This window comes from Pezoporus wallicus, unplaced genomic scaffold, assembly GCF_028554395.1.
Source record: "Pezoporus wallicus isolate ANWC-B61680 ecotype Strahan unplaced genomic scaffold, APGP_CSIRO_Pwel_v1 contig_6401, whole genome shotgun sequence".
NCBI classification, from domain to species: Eukaryota; Metazoa; Chordata; class Aves; order Psittaciformes; family Psittacidae; genus Pezoporus; species Pezoporus wallicus.
This window is the reverse complement of record NW_026638608.1, coordinates 1533164-1556410: the sequence shown is the minus strand read 5'-3', so window position 1 is coordinate 1556410 and position 23247 is coordinate 1533164. Positions and strand designations below refer to the sequence as shown.

General features: G+C 41.3%; 2 protein-coding genes across 2 annotated transcripts in view; one reads left to right on the top strand and one right to left on the bottom strand.

Moving 5' to 3' along the window:
- Positions 1 to 648: 648 nt before the first annotated feature.
- The window catches only part of RSPH14 (radial spoke head 14 homolog), an 84036-nt gene continuing 61437 nt past the window's right edge, over positions 649 to 23247 (bottom strand). Inside the window, exons 4-6 of the mRNA XM_057411313.1 lie at positions 3395 to 3620; positions 1920 to 2053; positions 649 to 976 (exon numbers count right to left, since the gene is read on the bottom strand). Coding sequence (XP_057267296.1) covers positions 735 to 976; positions 1920 to 2053; positions 3395 to 3620 — 602 coding nt within the window. The 3' untranslated portion in view covers positions 649 to 734. The remainder of the gene's footprint in view (positions 977 to 1919; positions 2054 to 3394; positions 3621 to 23247) is intronic.
- GNAZ (G protein subunit alpha z) overlaps positions 17744 to 23247 on the top strand; it is a 57627-nt gene continuing 52123 nt past the window's right edge. Inside the window, exons 1-2 of the mRNA XM_057411312.1 lie at positions 17744 to 18134; positions 21085 to 21218. The gene's annotated coding sequence lies outside the window, so the exon portion shown is untranslated. The remainder of the gene's footprint in view (positions 18135 to 21084; positions 21219 to 23247) is intronic.

Genomic DNA, 23247 nt, shown 5'->3' with positions numbered 1-23247 from the left:
TTGAGAAGTCATTAGCTGGTGGTGTTGGAATGTTACATGAATAAATCTCATCACAGGGACAGGGTGAGACTGAGGTGCTCTTAGCCCAGGGCAGTGGGGTCCATCTCCACTGGATTCACTGCTGGCAAATCATGTCAGCAGCTTCATGTATTAGAAGGGTGCTGGTAAGTGTTAGGTTATATAGCAGGCTGGGAAAGTCTCATAATTCTCTTGGGGAAGCCCTTCTATGACACTGCCATCGCTTTGCCTGTAATGATGCTGTGAATGGTTCCAATCCTATGTTCAATAGTTTGCAGCAAAACTGTAAATTCCTGCTGTTGGGTCAATTTCTTGGCATAGACAAGGCTGCTGGAGAACTTCATTCTGAACTCCTCTTTCTAATAGAATTAGTTAATGATTGTTTGATAGGCTGAGGTTTCAAAAGAAGAAAGGAAAAGAAAGGCAAGAACAGGATGAAGGAACCAGAAAGGAATGGTTTCTTGTATCACAGGAAAATCTTGGCAACTCAGGAAATAACTCCTGGTGGAGAATTCTAGACTTCCTAGCTCCTTCCCCCCCCCTTATTCTGCTTGTGACCTGCAATGTAGATGTGAACTGTTAATCAATGACTTTTCAGGAGGAACTGATCCAGAGAAACTGAAAGAAGAGTTTTGAAGGAAGGGCTTATATAATCATGCAACTTTTACAGCCAGACAACAACAGAGGGCAACAGATCTCTAGGAAACTTTACATCTTCAGTAGGGTTTCCACTGGATGACACTGATGGCAGTTTTGGCAGCTCTTTCCACTGCCTTGCTGGGATCCTTCAGACACTGCTGAAATGTATCTAAATGGTTGAGGAGAGTCTGGCGGCCCTTTGGTAGCTCAGCCAGCATGGTGAGGGCTTTGATGGCACTCAGCCGGGCTTTGCCACCTTCCTCAGCAGCCAGCTTCAGCAAAGGTGGGATGGCTCCAGCCCCTAGGGCTGAGAATCGCCCTGTAGAGAAATAAGCTGACTTTAAAATGTGTTATTGCATACAATCAACGTGCTTTTGAATTGTTACTTTCTAATCCCTGGCCCGCCACAGCTCTGAACAGCAGCATGCAGTGCAAAGAGGTCGGACATGCTTTCCTTTTGAAGACCAAGGCTAGCTGCCAGCTGTTTATTTTTAAGATGAAAGATCTTGGTTAACTTTATCTGCCCTGCATGTTATTATTTCATTGGCAATGAATTATCTAAGAATATACGAGGCACCAGGGGATAAGATAAGGTATTTGGGGTTGGGTTAGATGCCCTTAGGAACATCCTCCATGCCTTCATTTTTAAAGACACTTCAAACAGTGAGATCCACTCCTGTGTTGTCTTCGGAAGCAGGGGGGATGGTTGCAGAGGAGGTCTGGAACACAACTGCTGTTATTAAGAGTCATTTATGTCTAATTACTCATTCATCCCACTGAAAATTTTCAGTGTCATGTAAGTGACTTGGGAGAACTACAGACCTTGTTAATATTCATTCCTCTCCCAGCTGTGGGAGAGAAACTGCCTCTAACTACAGAAAGAGTTTCCAGACAGTAGCGCTCCTCTGCTGAGGACTGGTGATTCTAGTAGCTTCAGGTGTGTGGATCTCTGTGTGGCCTGGACTTGAATGGAAGGTATTCCCCCTCTGGAGGGAAAAGGTTCAGGGGGGTAGGTAAATAACTTCTTGACCTACTTCAGGTGAATGAAATGTGAGATCTACTGTCCCCTCTAGGCTCTGTGGGGGAGCAACAATAGATATAACAACATAGAAAGAAATGATCTAATCTTACGGTTTCTTGAAGAGCTTTAACACCATCAGAAACTGAGAACTTGGGGGTGGAGGGGCAAAAGTTTTGTGACTAAATTGGCTTAGAATTGGGTTTCCAGAAAGTATCCCAAGAGAACTCCCCCCGTCTCTCACCCTGAGGTTTGATAGTAGCAAACATCAGTGCTCCTGTTGCACTGGCTTGGACTTCAGGATCTGCATCTTCAAGCAGGCTCACCAGCACAGGAATAACTTCTTCACACACCTCATTTTTCCCTTCTGGATGAGTACTGTACAGGAAAGATGGTTAAGTTGCTTTCTTGAGCTGTGCCTGCAAACCACAGAGCTAGCTGCAGCTTCTCCCCACGCCTGGATCCCTGCAGCCCTCCTTTGTTTGATGACAGCGGTGCTGACACAGTCCTCCTCTCTGTTCTCTTTGGAGTCACAGCTTTCTGACTGTTGGACAGATGGCAAGCTCCACTGCTTGCCACAAAGAAAAGAAAGGGGATGTCTGTTGTGCCTGGTGTCTGTGAAATCTACTTGCTGATACAAAACTGATGAGATCATGTTAACCGATGTGTGTGGGCTTACCAATTGTTTAGACTATTTTTAGGTGATGTTTGGATTATTTGTTTTTTACCATCTGCCATACGCTGGAGATGGCCGGGCAGCAGCCGGTACCAGTGTTAGGGTTTAATGTGCTATGACAGTTCAGGTAGAAACCTGGCTGTTGAACCCTACACAGATTTTAAAACCTTCTAAGTTTGGGGTCTGCAGTTATTAATGCTCCCAGGTCAATTTTCTCCCTCTCTTTCCAGCCTAATGAGGAAGTATCTGACATGGCCCAGCTCCTGCAGGGACCTGTAGCCTAGCTGATGTCCACACTCAGGTTGCATTTCTGCTTTCTTTCTATTACCCAAGTCATCGATACTCTCTCGCTTTTCCTATAGGGCCTTACCTTGTTACAGGACATTAGGAAGTGTTTTGTGCCAGTTGATAAGTAAGCTACATCACCTGCAGACCTTCTTAAACCAGACATCTACTGAGTACTTTTATTATATGTTGTGATTGCAGGACAGTGGACTGGAATTGTTCCTTCCATCCAGTGTTTGACCCACAAGTGGAATATAAAGACTGCTTTTTGCTGATCCATCACTGATGTTTGTAGCAGTCTGTGTCAGAAAACTATTTCTGTTCTCAATCAGACTGAAAGCTTCCCAGGATATTTAGTTTTTAGAGAGAGAGCAGTTGTTCAAAAAACAAGAGAGCTTCTCCCTACTTTCTACTTCTTCCTGCTCCCTACTCCTGGTCAGAATCTTGTTTTCACATTTCTCATGCAAGATATTTTCTAAGAAAATAATGAAAAAATCCTGATTTCACTGCCAACACCAAAGACAAACAGAAGGATAAGGAATGGCATTTACTGATCTGTATTTGCTTTCTTGAGTATTTACAGCAGTGACGAATTTTAGAAGTCTTCTATGTATGTGTGTGTTGAGGCTGATACCGCTTTACATGGGAAATGTGACAGCTTCAGTGTGTAGTGGAACGCCACTGTAAGCTAATGACCTTGACTCCCTTGTGAAATGAGTATATTCTTGGGCTCATATGTTATAGGCAGGTTTCTCTACCTGATTTCTAAGAGGACCCAAGCTGCTTTGCTTCTGATGGCCACTGATGAGCATGTGAGCTTTTCCTTCAGGACAGTGACGGCATCAGCTGCTAGAGCTTCAGAAGCCTCCACACGCAGACAGTTGGAGAGTGTACCAAGGATTAGCTCCTGGATTTCCTCCAACTCATTCTTCAGTTTGGATACAAGTAGGGGAATCAAACCGGCATGCAGTATGCCAACAGCGCCTACGGGAGGAGACAGAGGAGGAACACAGGTGGGCTGTGAGTGCATTTACTATTTCTACTTGCACTTCCAATTTCTTAATAGGCTCAAACTACACATGGTAACTCATTTCCTTCCAGTGTGAGAGATGGAAGCTACTACAACGCTGCTCTGTTCATAAATGCCATCTCAGCATTGCTTCCTCAGGAAGCTTCCCCAACAGTCCTGGAAAGAAAACAGCCCAGGCAATAACCAAAATGGCAATTGCTCTCCTGTTCCCAGTTTCTGTCATTATAATATTTCTTCCAAAATTGTTCTTGCTATGAAAATATAGGAGAAAAAATATGTATAAAAGTCACCTTAGAGCCAGCCTTTCTAACTGCTCTTGAACAGATGCTGAGAGAGCCTGAGATGTGAGACTTTACAGCTAATAGTTTGATTCTCCACTATGGTTTCTGTGGGGGAGGTCAAGATTTTGGAAGCTGTCAGCTACCACACACATCTTCGTAGTAATTCTGTCACAGGGAAAATGTAATTTTTGAGCTTTCCAGCAGTCAGTCTCTTGCACTGTCTCCTAAAGGAAAGCACAGTCAAGGCACAAAGATCATTATTTGACCTGCAATGGCTGTCTTTCCTATGAACAAGCGTCTGATCTGTCTGTACCAGTTCAGAAAGTCCCCACTGCATCAGCAATGCCATGGAAAAGCAGAGAGCAGAACGTACTGTCCACAAGTAGCTATGTGAACACAAAATTCTCTGGCTGTCTTGTTGCTAAGACTGATTCTTTGGTTGCTAAGAGAAATGCAGCTGCTTTCAAAGTGATTCATATATGGTTAGATAAGGAAGTTTTGTGGATGGGAGTCATCAAGGTATTTTCAAATGAATCTCCACAGGCAGGGATAAAAGGACAAGTGGGACAGAGGTTTTAATGACCTTTGACAGCGCATGGGAGAACTTGACAGTCAGCTGAAAAACATGATTCTAATCTAGAGGTTATTCTGTGCTACATATTTCTGAGGTTTTGCTGGCATTGAACAGCTTCTTATGTTACTAACTTACTAGGAACCAATTTAATGCAAAGAAACACCTTGAGGTGGTATTATTACAGCTTTTACCACCTGTGCTACATTTGAAGGTCAGTTGCTGTGAGGATTCAAATAAATAGTAAGGCAAAACAGAGTCAGACAATTCACTCTTGAAGGCTAGTGAAATTTAAAACAAAGCTTTCTCCTTGTGCAGAAAGGTAAAGGAAAGTGAAAAACATGTTATCTTTGAGGCTGTGGCTCTGTGCATCACTGCATGGAGGGGTTGGCACTTTCAGTGTAAAAACACCTCAACAAACCAAACCACCAAACCCAACCTTATATTTATATCCCTGGAGGAATGTGAAGAGAAGAAAATTCCCAAGGATCAGCTCCAGCCCATCCATACTGCTCCTGCAGCAGGATGTGGTAAAGGAAACCTGCACTCTTGGTCTGGCAAAGGACTTTCTCAAACTGCCTGAGAAGGAGGCAAAGCTTGGACAGCTGACTCCATCCCCAGCAGTATCTCCCTTGACAAGGATTGCAGGTGTTTGGGTTGTAGGTTATAGGCATAAAAGGGTTATGGGGGATTAAACAAGAGTGGTTGGGAATACTTGGTGCCCTACGGAGTCCCAGGCAACAGGGAACCTACTAGTGAACTACTCCCATGGAAGTAATTTAATGAAGTCTTGGAGGACTATAAATCATTCATATCCAGATTGGCTTAGCCACACTTCCCTCTGGTCTTTTGAAATAGCTTATGAAAACCAAGATTTTCCAAAGACAACTTTCCAAACTCCTCCCAGAGTTTTTCGTTAAGATAAACCAAGTAGCCTGTGTGCATGGAACTGGGATACCCAAACTGCTCACACAATCATCATCACACATCAGTACACCTCCAAATGCTGGGTGGCTGTGGAAATCAGTATGAAATCAAAATTTGGGAGGTACAGCTTCAGAAGAAGATTAATGAATTGGAGGTGATAGATTTATAAGCTGACATTCTCTGCAGCAAGCACCTGTTTATTGTACAGTTGCTTTGCCAGGTGATCTGTGATACTTTTGAACAAAGCCCACATCTGGACCACTTGACCTTAAAGTAATTTCATTCTCTCTAGATAAGATAAAACACTGAATGTAAATGTAAATAAAAGTAGCAAAGAACTGAAGTTTAAACTCCACTGTCCCCCAGAGCCATTGTGGAGCTTAATTCATGTTGATACCAATCTTCCTTGGGGTAGTGCCATAAGCATTTCATCACATCATTTCTTAACCAAGCACTTGTTCTTGCACGGAGTAGTCGGCATTCTGCCCAGAGAAGCCATTGCTTGTCTTAAGTTCCCATTTTTCTGTAACAACTATGGCTAGAGCATTCTGCCCACCTTTCTCATGCTGGCAGATGTTCTGTTTACTTTCCCAGACAGGTATCCATCACTATTTCTTGTACTTGCTTTCAAATACTCAATGGCCATTTTTAAACCCATCTTAATTTCCATTTTTAGTTTCCTTTAATTCCTTCTTTTTCAGGACTTCCTCGCGAACTTATTGCAATTCTCTTGATCGCTTCATTTATCAGCATTCAGGTTTCACTTTTGTGTCTCTGTCTTTCACTTCTCTTCTAAAATATCCAACAAATACATTCAGGACAGGACAGCTTTCAGTAGCCCTGCACTTTATTCCTTACTTTGTGTGAAAACTCAGGAAGTTTTCATTTAAAAGAAAAGAAATGTTTTATTTTACCAGGCCAGGTTTCTGTACCAGGAGCTTTCTTATCTATTGTTTTTGTCAGGCTGTCCTATCTGAAATGTTATTGTGCTCCTAAAGGGAGCTTCCCAGTATAAATATAGAAACAAAGATGAATTGTTTGACCTTGTCAAAAGTCTCAATGTGGTGAAGAGAAAGGGTGGAGAGGAAAGGCCACCACCAACAAGAGACTACCTAACACTGAGACTGAAATTTCCAGGTGGAAATTCGTCATGGTTTTCTCAAGGGAACCAAAGGGTGAAAGGTCTAGGAAGGTAAAAGGGAGGAGAAAAAGTCAGTGGAAAGTTGTCTGGGAGACACTTGTAAATTAGAGCAGTCTCAGATCCTTGCATCTTGCTGAGCAAGCAGTAGGAGGGGAAGGGAAGCTGGTGTTCCTATTAGCCCTCTACTGAAAAATGCAGCAGCATCCTCAGGATCTTGAGTTTCCATTAAAATAATGCCCTTCCGAAGGTGGTTTATCTGTTGCAGTGTTCAAGATACTCTGTGAAGTAGTCGGGAAAAATATAATCAAAAATGCAAATAGTTGCGTTTGCAGCTGCAGTTAACATCATTATTGATCTGGTTTTCTGAGAACTTTTAGGCTTCCCTCCGGCTGCTTTTTATCTGAGCACTCATCTCTTCCTTCTCACAAGCCTCTGGCCACTCTCCTCCTCCCTTTTCTGACTCCTTTTTCAGACAGGCCCAAGAGTAGTCGCCGTGATTCCGTTCTCTCAGTATGGCTGCAGGGCATGTAAACAAATGGAATTTTGGAGAAGACAAAGGCGTCATGTCTAGTACATAACAGCAGGGGATTGTTTTGCTTTTCAATTACATAAATCAATTAAATCACGTTACAAATCCTTTTCTTTACAAATGTCAGCTTTCAACTCAAAGCCATTTAAATGTTTGTTTTGGTAGGAAGCATGTGGCCACAAAATGATGTACCACTTAGGGTAACAGTAAAATAATACATAAATATGGATTCTATAGAATATTAATGTGTTGTTGACACTTCAGATGTCTCTGTGGTGTTCACACAATGATTTGAAATGCTTAATATGAGCATTTCTAATTGGGAAGGGGGAGACAGGGGAAAGAAAAGCAGAGCCAGACACAATTGGAAGAGAAAAGGCTGCTCAGCATCTTGGTGTACACCAACACATCCAGTACAATGGCTGTGAAATCGCCAGAGTGGGGGCTCACTGACTGTGAGCTCTCAGATGATCCTGACACAAGTTCCAGACCTGGCAGCTCTCTTGCTGGTACTCCAAGACACTAACACCATTTTACAGGTAATGAAGGGTTTATTAAACTAGTGAGTGCTAGCAGACACCATACAGAGTAAAAATGCAGTGCTTGTATAACATTTCCTTTCCAAGTGAGAAGATGACCATGGAAGGTCCTTCCCCAGCACACCTCCCATAGTATCTCCTGCTCACTACTGCTCTCATTGAAAAACAGGCATTCAAAATAATTATTCTTTAGCATCACTGAGAAGATTTCTGAGTCACCAGTCACAAGAGCACAGTCTGAAAACCCTGTAGTAGCTTAGAGTCAGCATTCTGAGTCTCAGTGCTTCCAGCATTAAGGCTGTGTAGGGAGTAATTAAGGCTGTGTATTAAGGGAGTAGGTTAAATATAATAATAGCATAAAACTGGGCTGAAATTTCTCTCTGGTAAGTTTAGAGCAGGAGCTAGGCCACATTAAATTACATAGAACTCACCTGCCTGTACCCCATGAGCTTTACCGAGTCTTCTAACTGAAAATTCATTGACATCTTTGAAATCCAGAATATTTTCCTCTTCTTTGCAACAACAACCCTCTGCCTTTCAATGATAATTTAACAGGAATAAACAATAATGTCCCAAATGATGCCTATGCCTAGAAACAAAGAGTATCTGTTCTTTTACAGCACTCAGAAGTGGGAAGTCCCTTTTTAAATGAACTGAAGTGCTATTAGGATGTTAAGAGAATTGAGAAAAACACTGTAGATATTGGTATTAGATTAGAAATAGTAAACAATTCTATTTCAAACCATTTCAAATCTGTGCATTGGCTGAATGCATTTATCTTATGACAGCACTGGGGATTTACCAGGTATAAATCACAGCCTCAATAGTAGTGTCTGTCATATCCCCACTAAAATACAATAGCTATAAACTTTATAAAAGCATGATGGGTTCTGCTTTTCCAATACTAAGGATTTTGGGGTGTTATCTGAATGGAGACACAGCAGAAATTAAGGTTATGAGAATATGAAAAAGTCAGCAGTACACTGCAGAAGCACATAATGTGCCTGCCTCTGGGGATCCTTTAAAAATCCAGAATGTTTGCAGCATTGACAAGGAACAGGAAAGATTGGTATGATAAACAAGAGGTTCCTAATCCTCAGTAAAGAATTAGAGAGACTCCAGCGTACCTTGCTTTTAGTTTTAGAGACCTTGCTTTAGCGTGTGTAAAATTGTAATATCAAAGCACCACTGAAAATAACCTAGAAACTCCAACTAATACAGCTGCATTATACATTTGCATTGGCTTCTCTAATATAATTTAGAAATCCAAGAAATACACTTTTTTTTTTTTATTGTCATTTTGGTAGTAAATAAGACACTGCCTGTGACTCCCTGCTTGAAAGCAATGGGTTTAGCCATCTAAATCATTCATTTTTATGAAGAGGAGTAATAGCTGAAGAACTTAACAATTCTGATCTACAGAATGTTTTTTATGACAGCATTTCTAGAAACCCCACGGATGAATTAGACAGAGTACGCTTGTGTTTCACATAAGGGCAGTTTGCAACATGAGAAATACATCTTGGGTTCTGCTTTTGTACAGAATCCTGAGTTCATTAATTGCCAAAAACAAGTACCCTACTGCTGACTGATAGAAGTGTCGGTATGGGATCCTTTTAGGGTGAAAAACCACTATGGTGGAAATACCAAGGTATACTCTGCTGCAGTAGTGCATCATCCCTGAACTGTGGGTCCCTGGTCATTCACATGACCAAGCATCCAAAGAAGTATCCAAAATAAAAGCAACTTTTTCCTTTTTTACTGAAACCCTATTCATACATTGTCACCTACAAGAAAGCAAATGAACAAAATGGAGGTGAAACGGAAGCAACAAAGTAATACTGGCTTACGTTTTTTCCTAGCTCTGTTGGTAGTCTGCTTGCGCACTGAAGCACAAGCACTGATCCATTTTGCTGTGCTTTTATTCTGTTTCAGAACTCCAGCTGCTTGCGCCTCCCATGTAATTAATCTTCTTGAAGTTTTCTAAATGTATAACTTAACTTATAGATCTGCTCATGCTCATCCTACCTACCTGGGTGAATGCATATGCATACGTATAACATGCGCTCAACTGATCTTGCATGCATATTGGTCATGCTAATTAGGAAATTTATTGGCTTTTATTTTTCTGACAAAATACCTTTCCTTTATTCAGGGAAATGTCTTTAAAAACATAAAAATTAAATACTGAAAATATTCCTTCTTTGCTTTTAGGTTTTTTGTGGATTTTTTTTTTTTTCTTCTTGTTCTTTTGGATGAAGAAGGAAATGTCATCCTGAAATTTATTAATTTCCTCTACAGGGAAGACTTTGCCAAAACGCATGGAGGAAGGAAAACAATCTGACATAGGAACTACTTGTTCCAAAGTCCCAGATCAATTACTGCAGGCAAAATTAAAGCCTTCAGATAACTACCCCCAAAAGCCAAATCTCAGCCATTGAGTTACTGCGCCACCTTAGGTTTCCCAGGTCAAAATTTGTCCTTTTTCCCTTCAGGTCAGCAGTGCAGCCATGTAGCTATAAGATGAGCCTTAAAGGGACCAGTGCAGCCCTTAACTATGAGAGACTGGTGACATTCTGCTTCCACAAGTACCTGTTGTGAAATGCAGCGTTCACAGAAAGCAGTGAATTCGGTGTGCGTGACAGGCTATGTTCAGAAGAGAACCTGCACTGGCACTTTCACAAACACTACCTTAACTATCAGATTTTGTACTTTATACCAACATGTACATCAAGAGTCTAGAAATTGTTAACTACTATAGCAAGTTTCAGTCACGCGGAAATTGATACTGCAAGGTGAACAGGTCATGATCAGTTTGATAGATGTTCATATGCTTATTACTTATATTGTAGTAAATTTCACAGATTCCTATGGAGAAAGAAGGTCTGCTTTCCCACAGAGGCTTATTGTAAAGATGTGTGAGACCTCTCATTTCCTACAGACATTATTGCCTAGCTGGATGGGGCAAACGGAGTGGATGAGAAGGAAAGAGGCAAAAAGTTGTCTAAAGTAATTGTTCAGGTCAGGTGAACAGTTGAGAAAGCATTAAGAGCTGTTTGTCACTCTGCTTCCGGGTGCTGATGCTCAGCTGGTGGCCACAGCTCGCATAGGGTGCTCAGGAAGGAGGCTCCTGCCCACTGCAGCCCGCTGGCCTCCCCCTGATCTCACAGGAGAGGCGAGCAGGGAGGTGGGACAGGCGGGAGGCTCGGCAGGACAAGGGAAGCGTCCTCTGCGGGCAGCTGTCCGAGAGCAGGCAGCCGGCAGCTTCCCAGAGCCGCGGATAAGGCTTCCTATTAATCCTATTACTGCGGGGGTAAAGCTGCCTGACCGATTGGAGGGATACCCTTCAGGGTAAAACTGTGGCAGTGTTTTACTTACACTTTGAAGTCTGACTGCCTTACAAGCCCTTAATGCACAATTGCAAGGTTTCAGGTTTCAGAACTTCTGCTGAGAGAACAGAGTTTTTTAAACAGTCTTTTCCTCTCTTGAAGCAGAAAAGCCACAACAATAAAGCAACGTGAATGAAGCTTAATAAACAGTTTTGATAACTATCTTAAATGTCTATACCTGGAAACTGTATCTGTGCAACTGGAACACTATCACAAAATGGCATTACATAGCAAAATGACCCTTGTAACATTTTGGTTACCTTCAGCATTCACCTTCACAATTAACCTCATACGGTGTATTAACCTCACAGGTGTTCAGGTGTAACAGCAGTCATGTTATCAGTTTTATTCCTTAGGAGAAATATATTAAAATGGTGAAAATATTCTCTGAACTTCCATAGTAGAACTGAATCACAATCAGAAATAGAGGTGTATGAGAGTTCCCTGTATAGGTTTGCTTATACCACTCTCAAACAATAAATAAAAATGGGAGGCTTAAAGGAAGAAAATATCTAATCATGTGTCAGATACTGAGGAGTTTAATCTTGAAAATGAACATAAACTTGCTTTGAGTATCTGAATCCTTGCACAGACTGAAAAACTGCAGATAGTACTAGAAGACAACAGAAGGAAGTTAAATGGAATATTCATTCAGTCTCATTGTACAAGCACTTCCTTTTTGCATTTTCTTCATTGTTAGAAGGGTGGGAGATTTATTTTTTTGGTACTTTAAAAATTGACTGGGTAGAAATTTCAGAGAAGAAGGAACTGGAGAAATGGCAGTGCTGACACCCCCGTCTGTACCTGTGATCTAGCACACTGGCAGGGCTGCAATTAAGTTAGAACTACCAAAACCTCTAGGAAGAGCATGGTACCATGGGCAGGTAAATCCCTTTCTGCTTCAGATGGTCTGACTTAGCAATTTTGTTTGCAATGAGAGTAGAAGAAACACATCTTGATTAGAACCACAGGCCCAGGTGGCTGCACGGCAGGAGTGGAGCTGTATGGAAAGGCAGACAGATTCTCCACTCGACCTGGTACTTTGCAGTTTCCATTAGAAGCCATATTCTTAGGGAAAACTAATTATACTACTCAATGAAAACTGCATTTTGCTCTGAATGAGGTTCTACAGTAGAGTTTTCCAGTGCTTTAGTCTGTATTTTCTTTCCAGCAGTGAAAAATTCCTTAATCTTAATTGAATACAAGAATGCCAAGGTGTGAGCTGCTTTGAGGATGATTTGTTTTTCCTCCCCAGTAATGTGGCTCTTGGGTTGAGAGCCTTATTCCTCCAGTGAGCTGTAAATCAGAAATGTTTGCTGTGATTTACAAATAGGCACATCTTAACAGTACACTGATTTTCTGATTAGAAATGGATTCCTGAATGAGGCTCTCTGAGTAAATGAATGAAGGTGTTCTTGCAGAAAGGCCTTTTGTATCTATGCTAGTGCTGTAGGACCCAAGCCACAGCAACAGTTAACTGAACCTGTTACTTAACCTGGACCAAAATATTAGGTCTACCTTCTGTAAACATGCCAGATTAAGCATAGGCACTTCAACAGTGCTACTAATGTGCTTATCTTTAAGAACATTATATCAGAGTATTCAAAACACTGTTAAACAAAAGCAGAGAATCATATTTGCAATGATTATAACAGACACCAGAAACTATTTCATCAGATGACAGAAATTACTATCATTTTAATCTGCTTTTAAAAGAGAACATAGTTATAAGTAAGTCTGAAAAATACATTAATTGAGAGATTTGATAAAGGGTTTATCAACTTAATCAGTTCATTTGTTAGGAAAAGTTAACATCATGTGCTTTGCTCATTTCATTGATTCCGTCACCCAGTGAGTAAGAATGTGATTCAGATGGCTAAATGTGGGTTTCTAATGCCATTTTGGTATCTGAGGTATCACTTGGACCTGTCAGGTATGACTTAAGACCTACAGAACACTTGGACGTTTCTAGGGTGCAGTTGCAGGCCAGATGGGATGCACTTGGAAGCTGAATATGATCTTAGAGACTTATGTGTGGAGGCTGTAAGTCACTTCCATGTCCTACCGGCATTGATCTTGTGCGTGTTATCGACAGAGCAAACACTTTTAAAAGAGAGGAGGGGTAAGTCATGAGGACCAGCAGTCCCATGTATGCAATTTCCTATCAGTTTACTACTAGTGTAGTCAGAGACCAAACAGTCTTTTGTAAACTTTTTCACCCCTCTGTCTAAAAATGCTTCACTAAAGAGACGGAGATCAGTTATAACTGGCTAAAGCTCCCACTTTGGATAGCTACTTTGTGCTTCATAAATGATCCCTGGTTGATGGGTGTATCTATGTCATATCTTTATTATTTATGTACCCACAGCAGGGGGGTTGGAACTAGATGATCTTAAGGTCCTTTCCAACCCTAACTATTCTATGATTCTATGATTCTATGTAGATACAAAGTTCTTCCTGAGCTTCCCAGAATTACCTGTGTGTCCTCAAACAGAATTTTCAGTCTTTTTTTCCTTAAAACCAATTTCTTATTCCTGTTAATCAGACACAAGAAGGTAATAAAAGGGACAGGTAATAGGGCCTGCAGAATGTGTAGCTGGATCTTGTGGTTCTTACATGAAGTAAAATTATCATGTGTAAAGGAAACAAGGAAATATGAAATCAGATGACAACATTTTTCCTAGGTACCTATTAAAAATATATATAATTGATTTGAGGCCTCAATTTGATACTTCTTTGGCTGGCAAGAACATCAGTGATGAAACCAAAACATTCTGAAAACAACAGTTTGCCTGTTTGTTTGTTATTGCAAAGATCAAACCAAACCTAAATGCCTACCTGTGTCCTCAAGTGGGAGAGACCTACTTTCAACTCACTGCTTCAATGAATATTTAATCATTCTTATAAAATGGAAAACCTGCAAACTGGGAGACTGCAGGAGGGAAGAGGGTATCCCAAGGGTAGCTGACAATCTGTTGTTCAGGCCACTTTACTAGGAGACCTTAAGCTGGTACTTTTTGTTTTAAAAGCTTTGGTTTCAAAACATTCCTGGCCCTATGAATTGCATCTTCTTGTGTGTAATTCCCAAAGAATCTATATATTGTGATCTCAGGTGATTTTGCCAGGTATTCACTCTTCACAGATCTTTTCTTATATACTTTACTAAATAATCCCCACTTCCTTTTCTTGTTAAAGTTTGAAGGGGTTTGGGTTTGTTTTGAGGTTTTTTTCCCATTCCTTTACTCTTAATAGTGAAGGATGAGGAAAGAATACTGTCATTCTCCTTTAAAAAAAAGTAATAATGCAGCCCTGAAGGACGGGTCCATTACAAAGAACTACATCCCTTCACCTTATTTCATGGTAATGCTATCTGTAGCTTCCTTCCTATGCAGGCTTTGGAGCAGTTGGCTCCATGTATCCATCACAGAGCTCAGGGTAGGTGAGGCTGGCTGTGTAAAGATAACTGCCCAGGGAAGGCAGCATCTCCCAGGGCTCCAGGTGAGCCTCCAGCAGCCCTCCATGTGCTGGATTTAATGCTTGTTTTTCTAAATGTGGAGTCCTTGTCTTTAGCCACTGTGGTATTAGCTGTAACTCATTGTCTGGCATTCTCAAATGTCTTGATTTGACCTCACAGGACGAGTAAACACTTGATGTTAAGTGAAACCCTCAGTTACTTGAAGGGTGAAATCCCGGTAGAAAGTGAATTTTCATCCTAGATGATAAAGCCAAATGAGGTCAGGCTGATACCACCTGCTGAAAGGTGCATTCATGATTTTTTCCCCACCATCTCACAGTCACTGGTACAAAGCAACAATATGCCAGATAGTTATAAATATCAGCTCCCAGTCATCTGTACTTTATGCTATTTTAAACTCTTCCACGTGAGAAAATGGTTAAAAATAAAAATACAGCCTTTTTATTCTTCTCTAAATGTTCTGCTCAGTTCTTCATGCTAAGAGAATCACAGACCCGTCTATAAATATCTAACCCAGATCTACAATTGCTTGTTAAAAAGAGGGTGTTTGGTAGAAAATTGAATGAAATACAAAATGTCTTTTATTATATTTTTTATTACAGACCAGATGTGGCCTCTCAATTTACCCTCTATCATTTGGAGATGTACATTCACCAAGAACATTGCATGTGTGCATATAAATATTTTGATGTTGTCATGGTATAATAAAGGGTAATTGATTAGAAAAATCCTTCTGGGATTTTCCACTTAAGAGCACATTTCTGTTTTAGCACTATTGTCTTCAAACAAGACATGTATGAATGCATCTGGTTTGATTGATCCCAAACAGAAAGCACCAGTAAACAGGAGAAGATTTGGCTTTTGGTCAATGAATAGCACTGGCAATTGAGTGAAACTCATGCAGCTAAGGGCTCCACTAAGCTGTGTATGAGATGTTACACCTCAGCAGTGAAATGCTGCTCCCTTCAAACTGAAACCTGCTCAGATATGGAAAACAAATGGTGAGCTGCCTCACATGGAAAGAGGGAGCAGGAATCCAGTCAGATCAGCATAGTCCTCTCAGATCACTGGATACTATTTCAGGGGGAGAAAAGTAACGCCAACTATTCACTTTGAATACATCTGTGTGTGTGTTCTATCTATCCATATACAAAGAACACTAGACTACTGAGCTGAAGACCTGGTTTTATATGGCTTTTGACTATGGCATTTAATCACCTGTATATGTCATTTTGAAACATTTCTCTTTAGATTCCTTTGGGAGCTTAGCTACATGTAGTGCAATCAATACATGCTGAAAGGCCCTGAGAATTTCTGGATGCAGGACAAGGTGAGAGTGAAGAAAACTTGGACATATTTGCTGATTTATTTTTCAGGTTGGGGTTTAACTCGGCCATTAATCAACAGCTCCCACATGGTGGTGGTGAAACAGTAACACCTAAACTTCTCAGAGAAGGGCCTGTTCCATTACCCACATACCACATGCCCATTATTCCTTCACCAGCAAAATGTGAGCTACAGTTAGGGGCCTCCCTCGGAACTGCAAGAAAGCAAGTGCTTTGTTGTATCAGTTGGAAACACCAAACAGTGATGAAATCTGTAGGGAGAGTGTGAACAATGATCTTCCTACCTGGGATGATGCTAGCTGATGCTGTTATTTCTGCCAAAGTTGGTTGATGTGTGGAAGATGCTTTTTCTCACATAGAAAGTACTATACTAAAGATACATGTAATGTGACAGTTTCTATAGTAACTACTTGTTCTTTATGGAATCGCAGATTAAACCTGTACACCTTGTTATTGTTCTTTCATCCTATTATCTAGACTACTCAGTTACCACAGATACAATTTTTTATTCTATTCCCTTGCCAACATAAGTAGATCAGGATGCAATTGCAAGTAGAGAGTACATTTGAAAAACAAAACACTGCTAGAAGTTTAAAACTGACCACCATCTGATCATGCAAATGCACCAAAAGACATCTGTGCATAGATACTGAAAGCTAAAAATTCAAACTAAAACTGTGGAGCTTATCTTTTTTTATTATTTTTTATTAAAGCAGGGTAAATTGGTGATTTGAGTATTACTATTTTGCTGGGAATTGATGCAAGTTATGTATATGACATTTCTTTTTTAAATGCTAGGGGTTTGCCAGAACAACTTTGCCTGTCTAGATGTGCTGGCAAGCTCCCCTAGTGTGAACAAGACCTGAGGTTTATCATTTACAGAAAAATGCCCCTCACGTGGTACACTGATTCATGGCTCTTATTTCTGTGCAAGCAAAATAATGTTGCTATATTGTGTTTTAATACTGAAATATTTCATAATTATAATTCATCAGTGCTGCAGCTCTGCTGATAGTATCAGTACTGGAGGTGATATTATTTACAGGAAACAGATAATTTTTGCACTGTGTTATGTTTGCCTTATTGGGAGAAAACCCACCTGCATTCTGTGTCTGTGAGTCTCTATTGCCATCTCCAGCAGCACTGTATCACTAACAAATTATCTTTATAAAATTAACAGTGCAGGGAGAAATCACAGTTATTTGCTCAGGGCAGCAGATTCAACAGTGCAGCTGGTATTGTATGGCCAAAAGGAAAAAGACATTAGGAAAAAAAAGTGAAATATAAATAGGGTCAATCCATTAATGAGATAAAAAGCAAATTACACTCATTGGTACTTAAGAAACCTGTAGTAATTTACGCATGCACAAATGGAACTAACAGGAAAAGAGAAAAGCAGAAAGGGAAAAGCGGAAGAAAATACATGCACAGTACTGGAAGCATTCGTTGATTGATGGAAAAAGTGGAATGCAAACAGGAGATCCATTCCGTGTAACTGAACTCTTTTTCTCCCTTTACCCTTTACTGCATCATTCTAACACGTATGTGACTTGTCCATCTACTTCAGCAGTTCCCTAAGATACGCATGGCGAAATTCATCAGAAACCTCCTAACCCCGACAGAGCCCCGAACCGCACTGCTGCGGGAAACATGGAACCGCGGCACAAGCCCGAGGACACCGATGCACTGGCGGCGCCCGGCCCACGCCCGTGCGGTGCTGGCCACTGCCCGCGTGCCGCACCGCGCTGCGAGCTGCGGCACGGCCCGGCCCGGCACCGGCGGGGCCCGGGGAGCGGGCGGGGCGGGGGCTGCGGGGCCCGGCCACCCGCGACGGCAGCCGCGCCCCCCGCCCCGGGAGCCGCCTCCCTCCCGCCCGCCCGCGGTCCCCCCCGCCGTTGGCGTGGAAACGGGCCGGCAGCCGAGGCTCCTCCCCCAGCGCCAGCCCCGTGCTCCCCCTGCCCCGGCTCCCCGGGCAGACCGCTGAGCACCTCCCTGTCCGCGGGGGGCCACCGGGAGAGGGTTCCTGGTAGCGCCGTTCAAAAATCCCGGCTTTTGAACCTGCCTTTTCTAGGGGGAAAATGAACACGCGCAGGGTTTTGCCCCTGTCTGGGCTGCGCGGGTAGCGTCTGCGGTCGTGGTGTGTCTGCTCCCTGCAAATCACAGATGCTGATGTGAAAAAGGGCCGAAGCAGGGAGGAGAAGCGTCAGTGGATGCGAGCGTTTGGACTGATGGATTGAGGAGGTGGCGGCTGCCTGCCTGGTGCCGGGGAGGTGAGTGAAATATTCCGTATTTCTTTCTCTCTTGAATCAGTTTAATGATGAACGTTTACCCCGCCGTGTATTTCCAAAATAAAAAGGGACTTCTTTTGCCACAAGCAAAAGATGTCATTTTGAAACAGTAAGCTATGTTTTTGCTGGATGAAAGACAAGATGAATGTCACTGTGAGGTAGAAATATTTTGCTGTGTGCAGAGAAAAAATAGTAAGGAGAGACAGGCTGCTGAGACAGTGAAAATGACCTTCTCATGGGATACTGGCCTTCTATCAGATGCTGCTTCAGCTCGATCCCTTTTTCACAAAATTAAGTCATCTCCCTGTCCTAGCCTGAATTGTAACCCATTAATATCCAATACCTGCACCTCACTAAGATCCGTTGTGTTCTCTTAATGATTCAGAAAGAGAATCCATTAGATTCCGCCTGTTGGGAGAAGAGGCTCCACGCTATGTAGCACCTCCTCCTCCCAGGGAAATGCAGGCGGGCTAATGCTCTGTCAGAAAAGACTCCTGGCTGCTGAATTTCTGTCATAAATCCTCCCTCTACGAGTCCCATCTGCTCGTAAGGATGTAAAGATGGGGGGCTCTGCGGAGCCTGGATGCTCAACCTCTTTGCGTGTGGCTCTGCGTGTGAAGGAATGAGGAGGTTCGGTGATATTAATCAATCCTCACCTGTGGATGGCTCCCAGCTGCAGTTGTGGTCCACAAGTTTTTGGGTATCTTTGCATATGCATTTTGGGCAAGTGATTTGGGCAGCCCTCCTCAACCCTTCATGGTAGCTGGGAGTGCTGCGGATAACTGTATGTCAGGTTAATTCCTGCTAAAGGTACTGCTCTGAGCTGGTTTGGTTGTTTCACTGTAGAAGCTGTTTAACGTGTGTTCTTGTGGTATTCATTGTGGAAGCTATTGACCAATCTTGACAATGTTTCCCTTCAGCATTCTTTATGTGCTTTAACCGATACTCTTATACCCACAGCTTGATTCTTATTTTGGCTCCGTGTTTCAGACCATTGTGGATCACACCCTTCAGGTGGCCATCAGTGTTGCGTCTTACAAAGGTTACAACCGCAGGTCAGGTAGATAAACACGGTCTGGTGAACATCTACTGATGGATCATGAAGGAGTCAAAATGAGTGTGTAATTTGTACTTCCTTAGGGGAAATTGTTTCTGACTTTATGGATGTAGACATTTGAAGTCTGAGCTGGTGGCTTACATGCTCTTTATAAGAAAAAGCAAGAAATAGTTGCTTTTCTGCAGCAGGGCACATATTTGCTAGCCAAAGAGATACAGCGTGGCTGAACAGGGAGCTTTTTGCCATTAACTTGGTTGTCCCCATCAAATCATTTGGTTGGAAGCTGTCATGCAAAAAGCACAGATCCCTGCCCTTGGACAGAGGACACTATTACAGGATAGTCCTGTGTACAGAAGAATGAAGTTCCAGTCTTCAAGAAGCCAGTGACAGGTGCAATCAAAAGAAAACATCTCAGTTATATGGCATATTTAGGAGAAAATCTCCTGATCTCTCCCATTACCCAAGTACTGACTTGCATTTGCAAAGAAGAATCTCACTTCTGTGTGTATATGCAATGCTTATAAATAAAGAAAAGCAGATCAGTTCTGTGTAAGGCCATAGAGGTTTCATTCTGACAGTGGACCTTAAAGAGAAGAATAAAGTCCGTGTGCTACATAAAGAATGTTACACCTCTGAGGATTATGTGCTTGTCACTTCATTGACCACTGGTGAACAGAGTTGAATGACTTCTGGAGGCACTACCTTGAATTGAGTGAGCCTCCAGAGCAGCCCACTGCTTCAGCTGCAGGCCTTGGCTTTGAACTTAACTATGATAATCCAAAAATAACCATCCAGGTAGCTCTGAAGGACTGAAGTGGAAGTGTTCTGGTTGTCTCAGTTCAGATTACACATTGATGGAATAAGGTACCTTACATTTTAAGAAAACTAGATAGAACCAGAAACCAAAAATTTTCCACTTCTCCTTAAGGAATCTATCTGCTAAGCAGTGGGGAAAGGGTAAGTAGAGGATAAGAGTAACAGAAAATTCAGTAGACAATAACAGTTTAAATCCTTAAATGGTGAAGTCAGCTATTCCTCTCTAGCCTAAGCAGATAAGGATTGTGACAGCAGATAGAGTCCTGGTTGATGCACGGTGGTGAGGCAGCAGAGGGGAATGATGTCCTTTTTTCTCTCCCCCTCCATGAATTAAAGAAAAATACTCCTAATTGCTTTTTGTTAAATCACAGTAATTCCACTTATTTCAGAAGAGATTCTCCAGATTTATGAGAACTGAATATGACTATTTCTGTGTAAAGCTCTGGTCCTGCTTTCACAGGAGTCATTGGAAGTTTTGTCACTGATTTCCATGGGAGAGAGCCCAGGATCAATATAAGCCCATATGGTTTCACCGATGAGGTTCTCCCATGCCCTCTAGGAACAGCAATGTTGAACAGTTTTATAGCTGATTTCAGTGAGGTCACAGTCTCAATGACAGATTCAGTAACTCTCTACTAACATCACAGACTCTAATTTGTAAATTATCAGGGATTTCAGTGGCATTCTTTTTACAGTGAAAATTGTAGTGTTATTTCTCCAAATGCTGTTAAGGTTGATGTAACCCACTGTCAGCAGTACCAGCTTATTCCCCAAGGGATTAGCTGTTTTATCCATGAGAACTTTTAAACCAAAGCCCTTCAGAATGAAAATATTGGCATACTTACATACAATTGCATTATTTATACAGGGTGAGAAAAAGTGGCCTATTTTTATTAAAATTAAAAGGCTAAGTTTTGTTCCTTGTCCTCCCCAAACACTCCAGAATAAATCCACATCCATTAAGAGTTACAACAGATTCCCTTCAGTCTACTTGAGGGGAAAATTTGACTTATGCTATGTATGTTCTATTAAAACTCATATTTTTATTAAACTTTCCAGAATCCAAGACTGCTGACTAAGAAGTCCAAATTTCAACTACCATATTGATGAAAGAATAATCACAAAAGGGAAAAACTGGACTGATCAGAAACAACTAAAGCTGATTCCCTTCTCAAGTCTCGTGGTTGTTGGAGGTATGTGGAATACACAAGTTGACAAAAAAGGGCTAAATCCAGCTTTTATTTATTCTGCTATTAAATCTGGAATTGATACGCATTAGCAATTTAAGTTCTTTTAGCTTTAGACCACTGTAGTCAAGGACAGAATTTAACCCTTGAAATGAAAGCTGCAGAGAAAATACTCTTCTCTCAACTGTTGCTATTCACTGACACTGAGGGGCACTGGTGAACTGGGGGGAAAGGAACAGATTATCGATGTGAGCCACCATTTCCATGTTACCTAGACTTCAAACATTTTTTACTACTATATACAGTTAAGATCACAGCTAACAAACACTTGGCAAAATTTCAGGAGGCAACAGTTTTCCATGTGTTTTTCTATTTCTGTAGCTCAGAGCATTATCTGTGGCTCAGCAGCAACTCAGCTCTCCCCAGATTTCCATTTTATTATTTAGTATCGGACATTAAAAGTATCATTAGAGAACACAGTTTTACCCGACAAATCCTATTTTCCTCTGCCTTTGTTTTTTCTTTAAGCCACTTATACCAGAGGGCTGTTTCTCCTCTGGATTACTAAGTCATCACATCAAAAGACAAGTGTGATAACATTTCCAGACAATTCTATGTTACAGGAATAGCCTGTGAAATTACCAGTGATCTGGCAATGTTGGCCAGTATAAGACCATAAAGAGTCAAATCTGAAAACCTGCAGCCAAATTGTAAGTATTCATTTTGCCCACCTATGTGAATGATAATGACCAGAAAGTGAATAATGATTTCTTAGCACCTATAACTTGTTAATCTGATATTTTTTACAGTAGATTAATTAAATAGTAATTTCCTGCATTTAGCAATTGGAAGGAATTATTCTCTTCGCTTTTAGGTACTTGTAACATGGACATGTACCTATGGAGTAGTTGTTAAGGCTTCCTTATAATTGGTGGAGAGAAAAAGAGATTCCTGCAATGTAATTGATCAGATAGGATTTGACCACTATCTTAGTCTGAGATGCACTGACCTCTGGAAATTACTATTTCTCTCCACTGCCTACAAAGGAAGCATGGAATGACTAGCTCAGAGGTAACCACCTACATGAATATGCTAAATCTGGACAGATGAATGTCTCTTACTGTTTATATTGTAGTGTTTAACTGACCTTAACTAATTAATTATGAAGATATTTTTATGGTTCACCATAAATATTTGTAAGTAATAATACAGTTGCTATCCCCTACCTACCAACTCTTGGTTTCTGTGATAGGAAGTCGGCTAGCTGTCTTCTGCCTCTGACTGTATCTTAAGAGCGCTATTGGAAAATGAAGGAAGGACTTTACTAAAACAGTACAAGTAATCCAAATCTTTTATCCAGTTTTTCCTCACACTCCAAGCAGTATTGTAGCATATGTTCCCAGTATGTTTCTGCCCTTATTTTGTGTGCCTGCTTTCTACATTTTTAAACCTCATCAAGACAATGTGGAATAACTACCTTTATCTTCACAAAGCACATCAACGCAAATACAATTAGGCAGCACATCAAGTGTTGATGCACAAAGGCAGTTGACACAGTTGTGTTGTGGAAGGAAAAACCAATTCAACTGAATTGTAATCGATTCAGATGAGTGTGTCATGGCATAGTAACGAGCACAGCTGGATGTCTAGCTCTCGGAGGGCTTGCTGTTTAGATGGGCTATGCACCTTGGTATTACACTTCTTCCTTTAAAAGACAAGTATCTGTATGATTTGAAAGGATACTCAGGTATCATCCAAGGGAACACCTTTCTGAAAAGAACACACTTTGAGTTATCAGGTTGGGTTTTTTTAAATAAAAAGTTCATCCTCTGGATGTTTAGCAGCCCAAATCATATAATCCAAATATTTGGAATGTATTAACAAAATATTATTTCTTTTGGATGTATAATACACATTTATACATATATAAAATCCATCAGTAAATTAATACGTATGACACTAACCAAATCCATTCCAAACTAGCATATACCAGAATAAACACTGCTGAACTGGAGCATCTCTCTGTACTTCCACC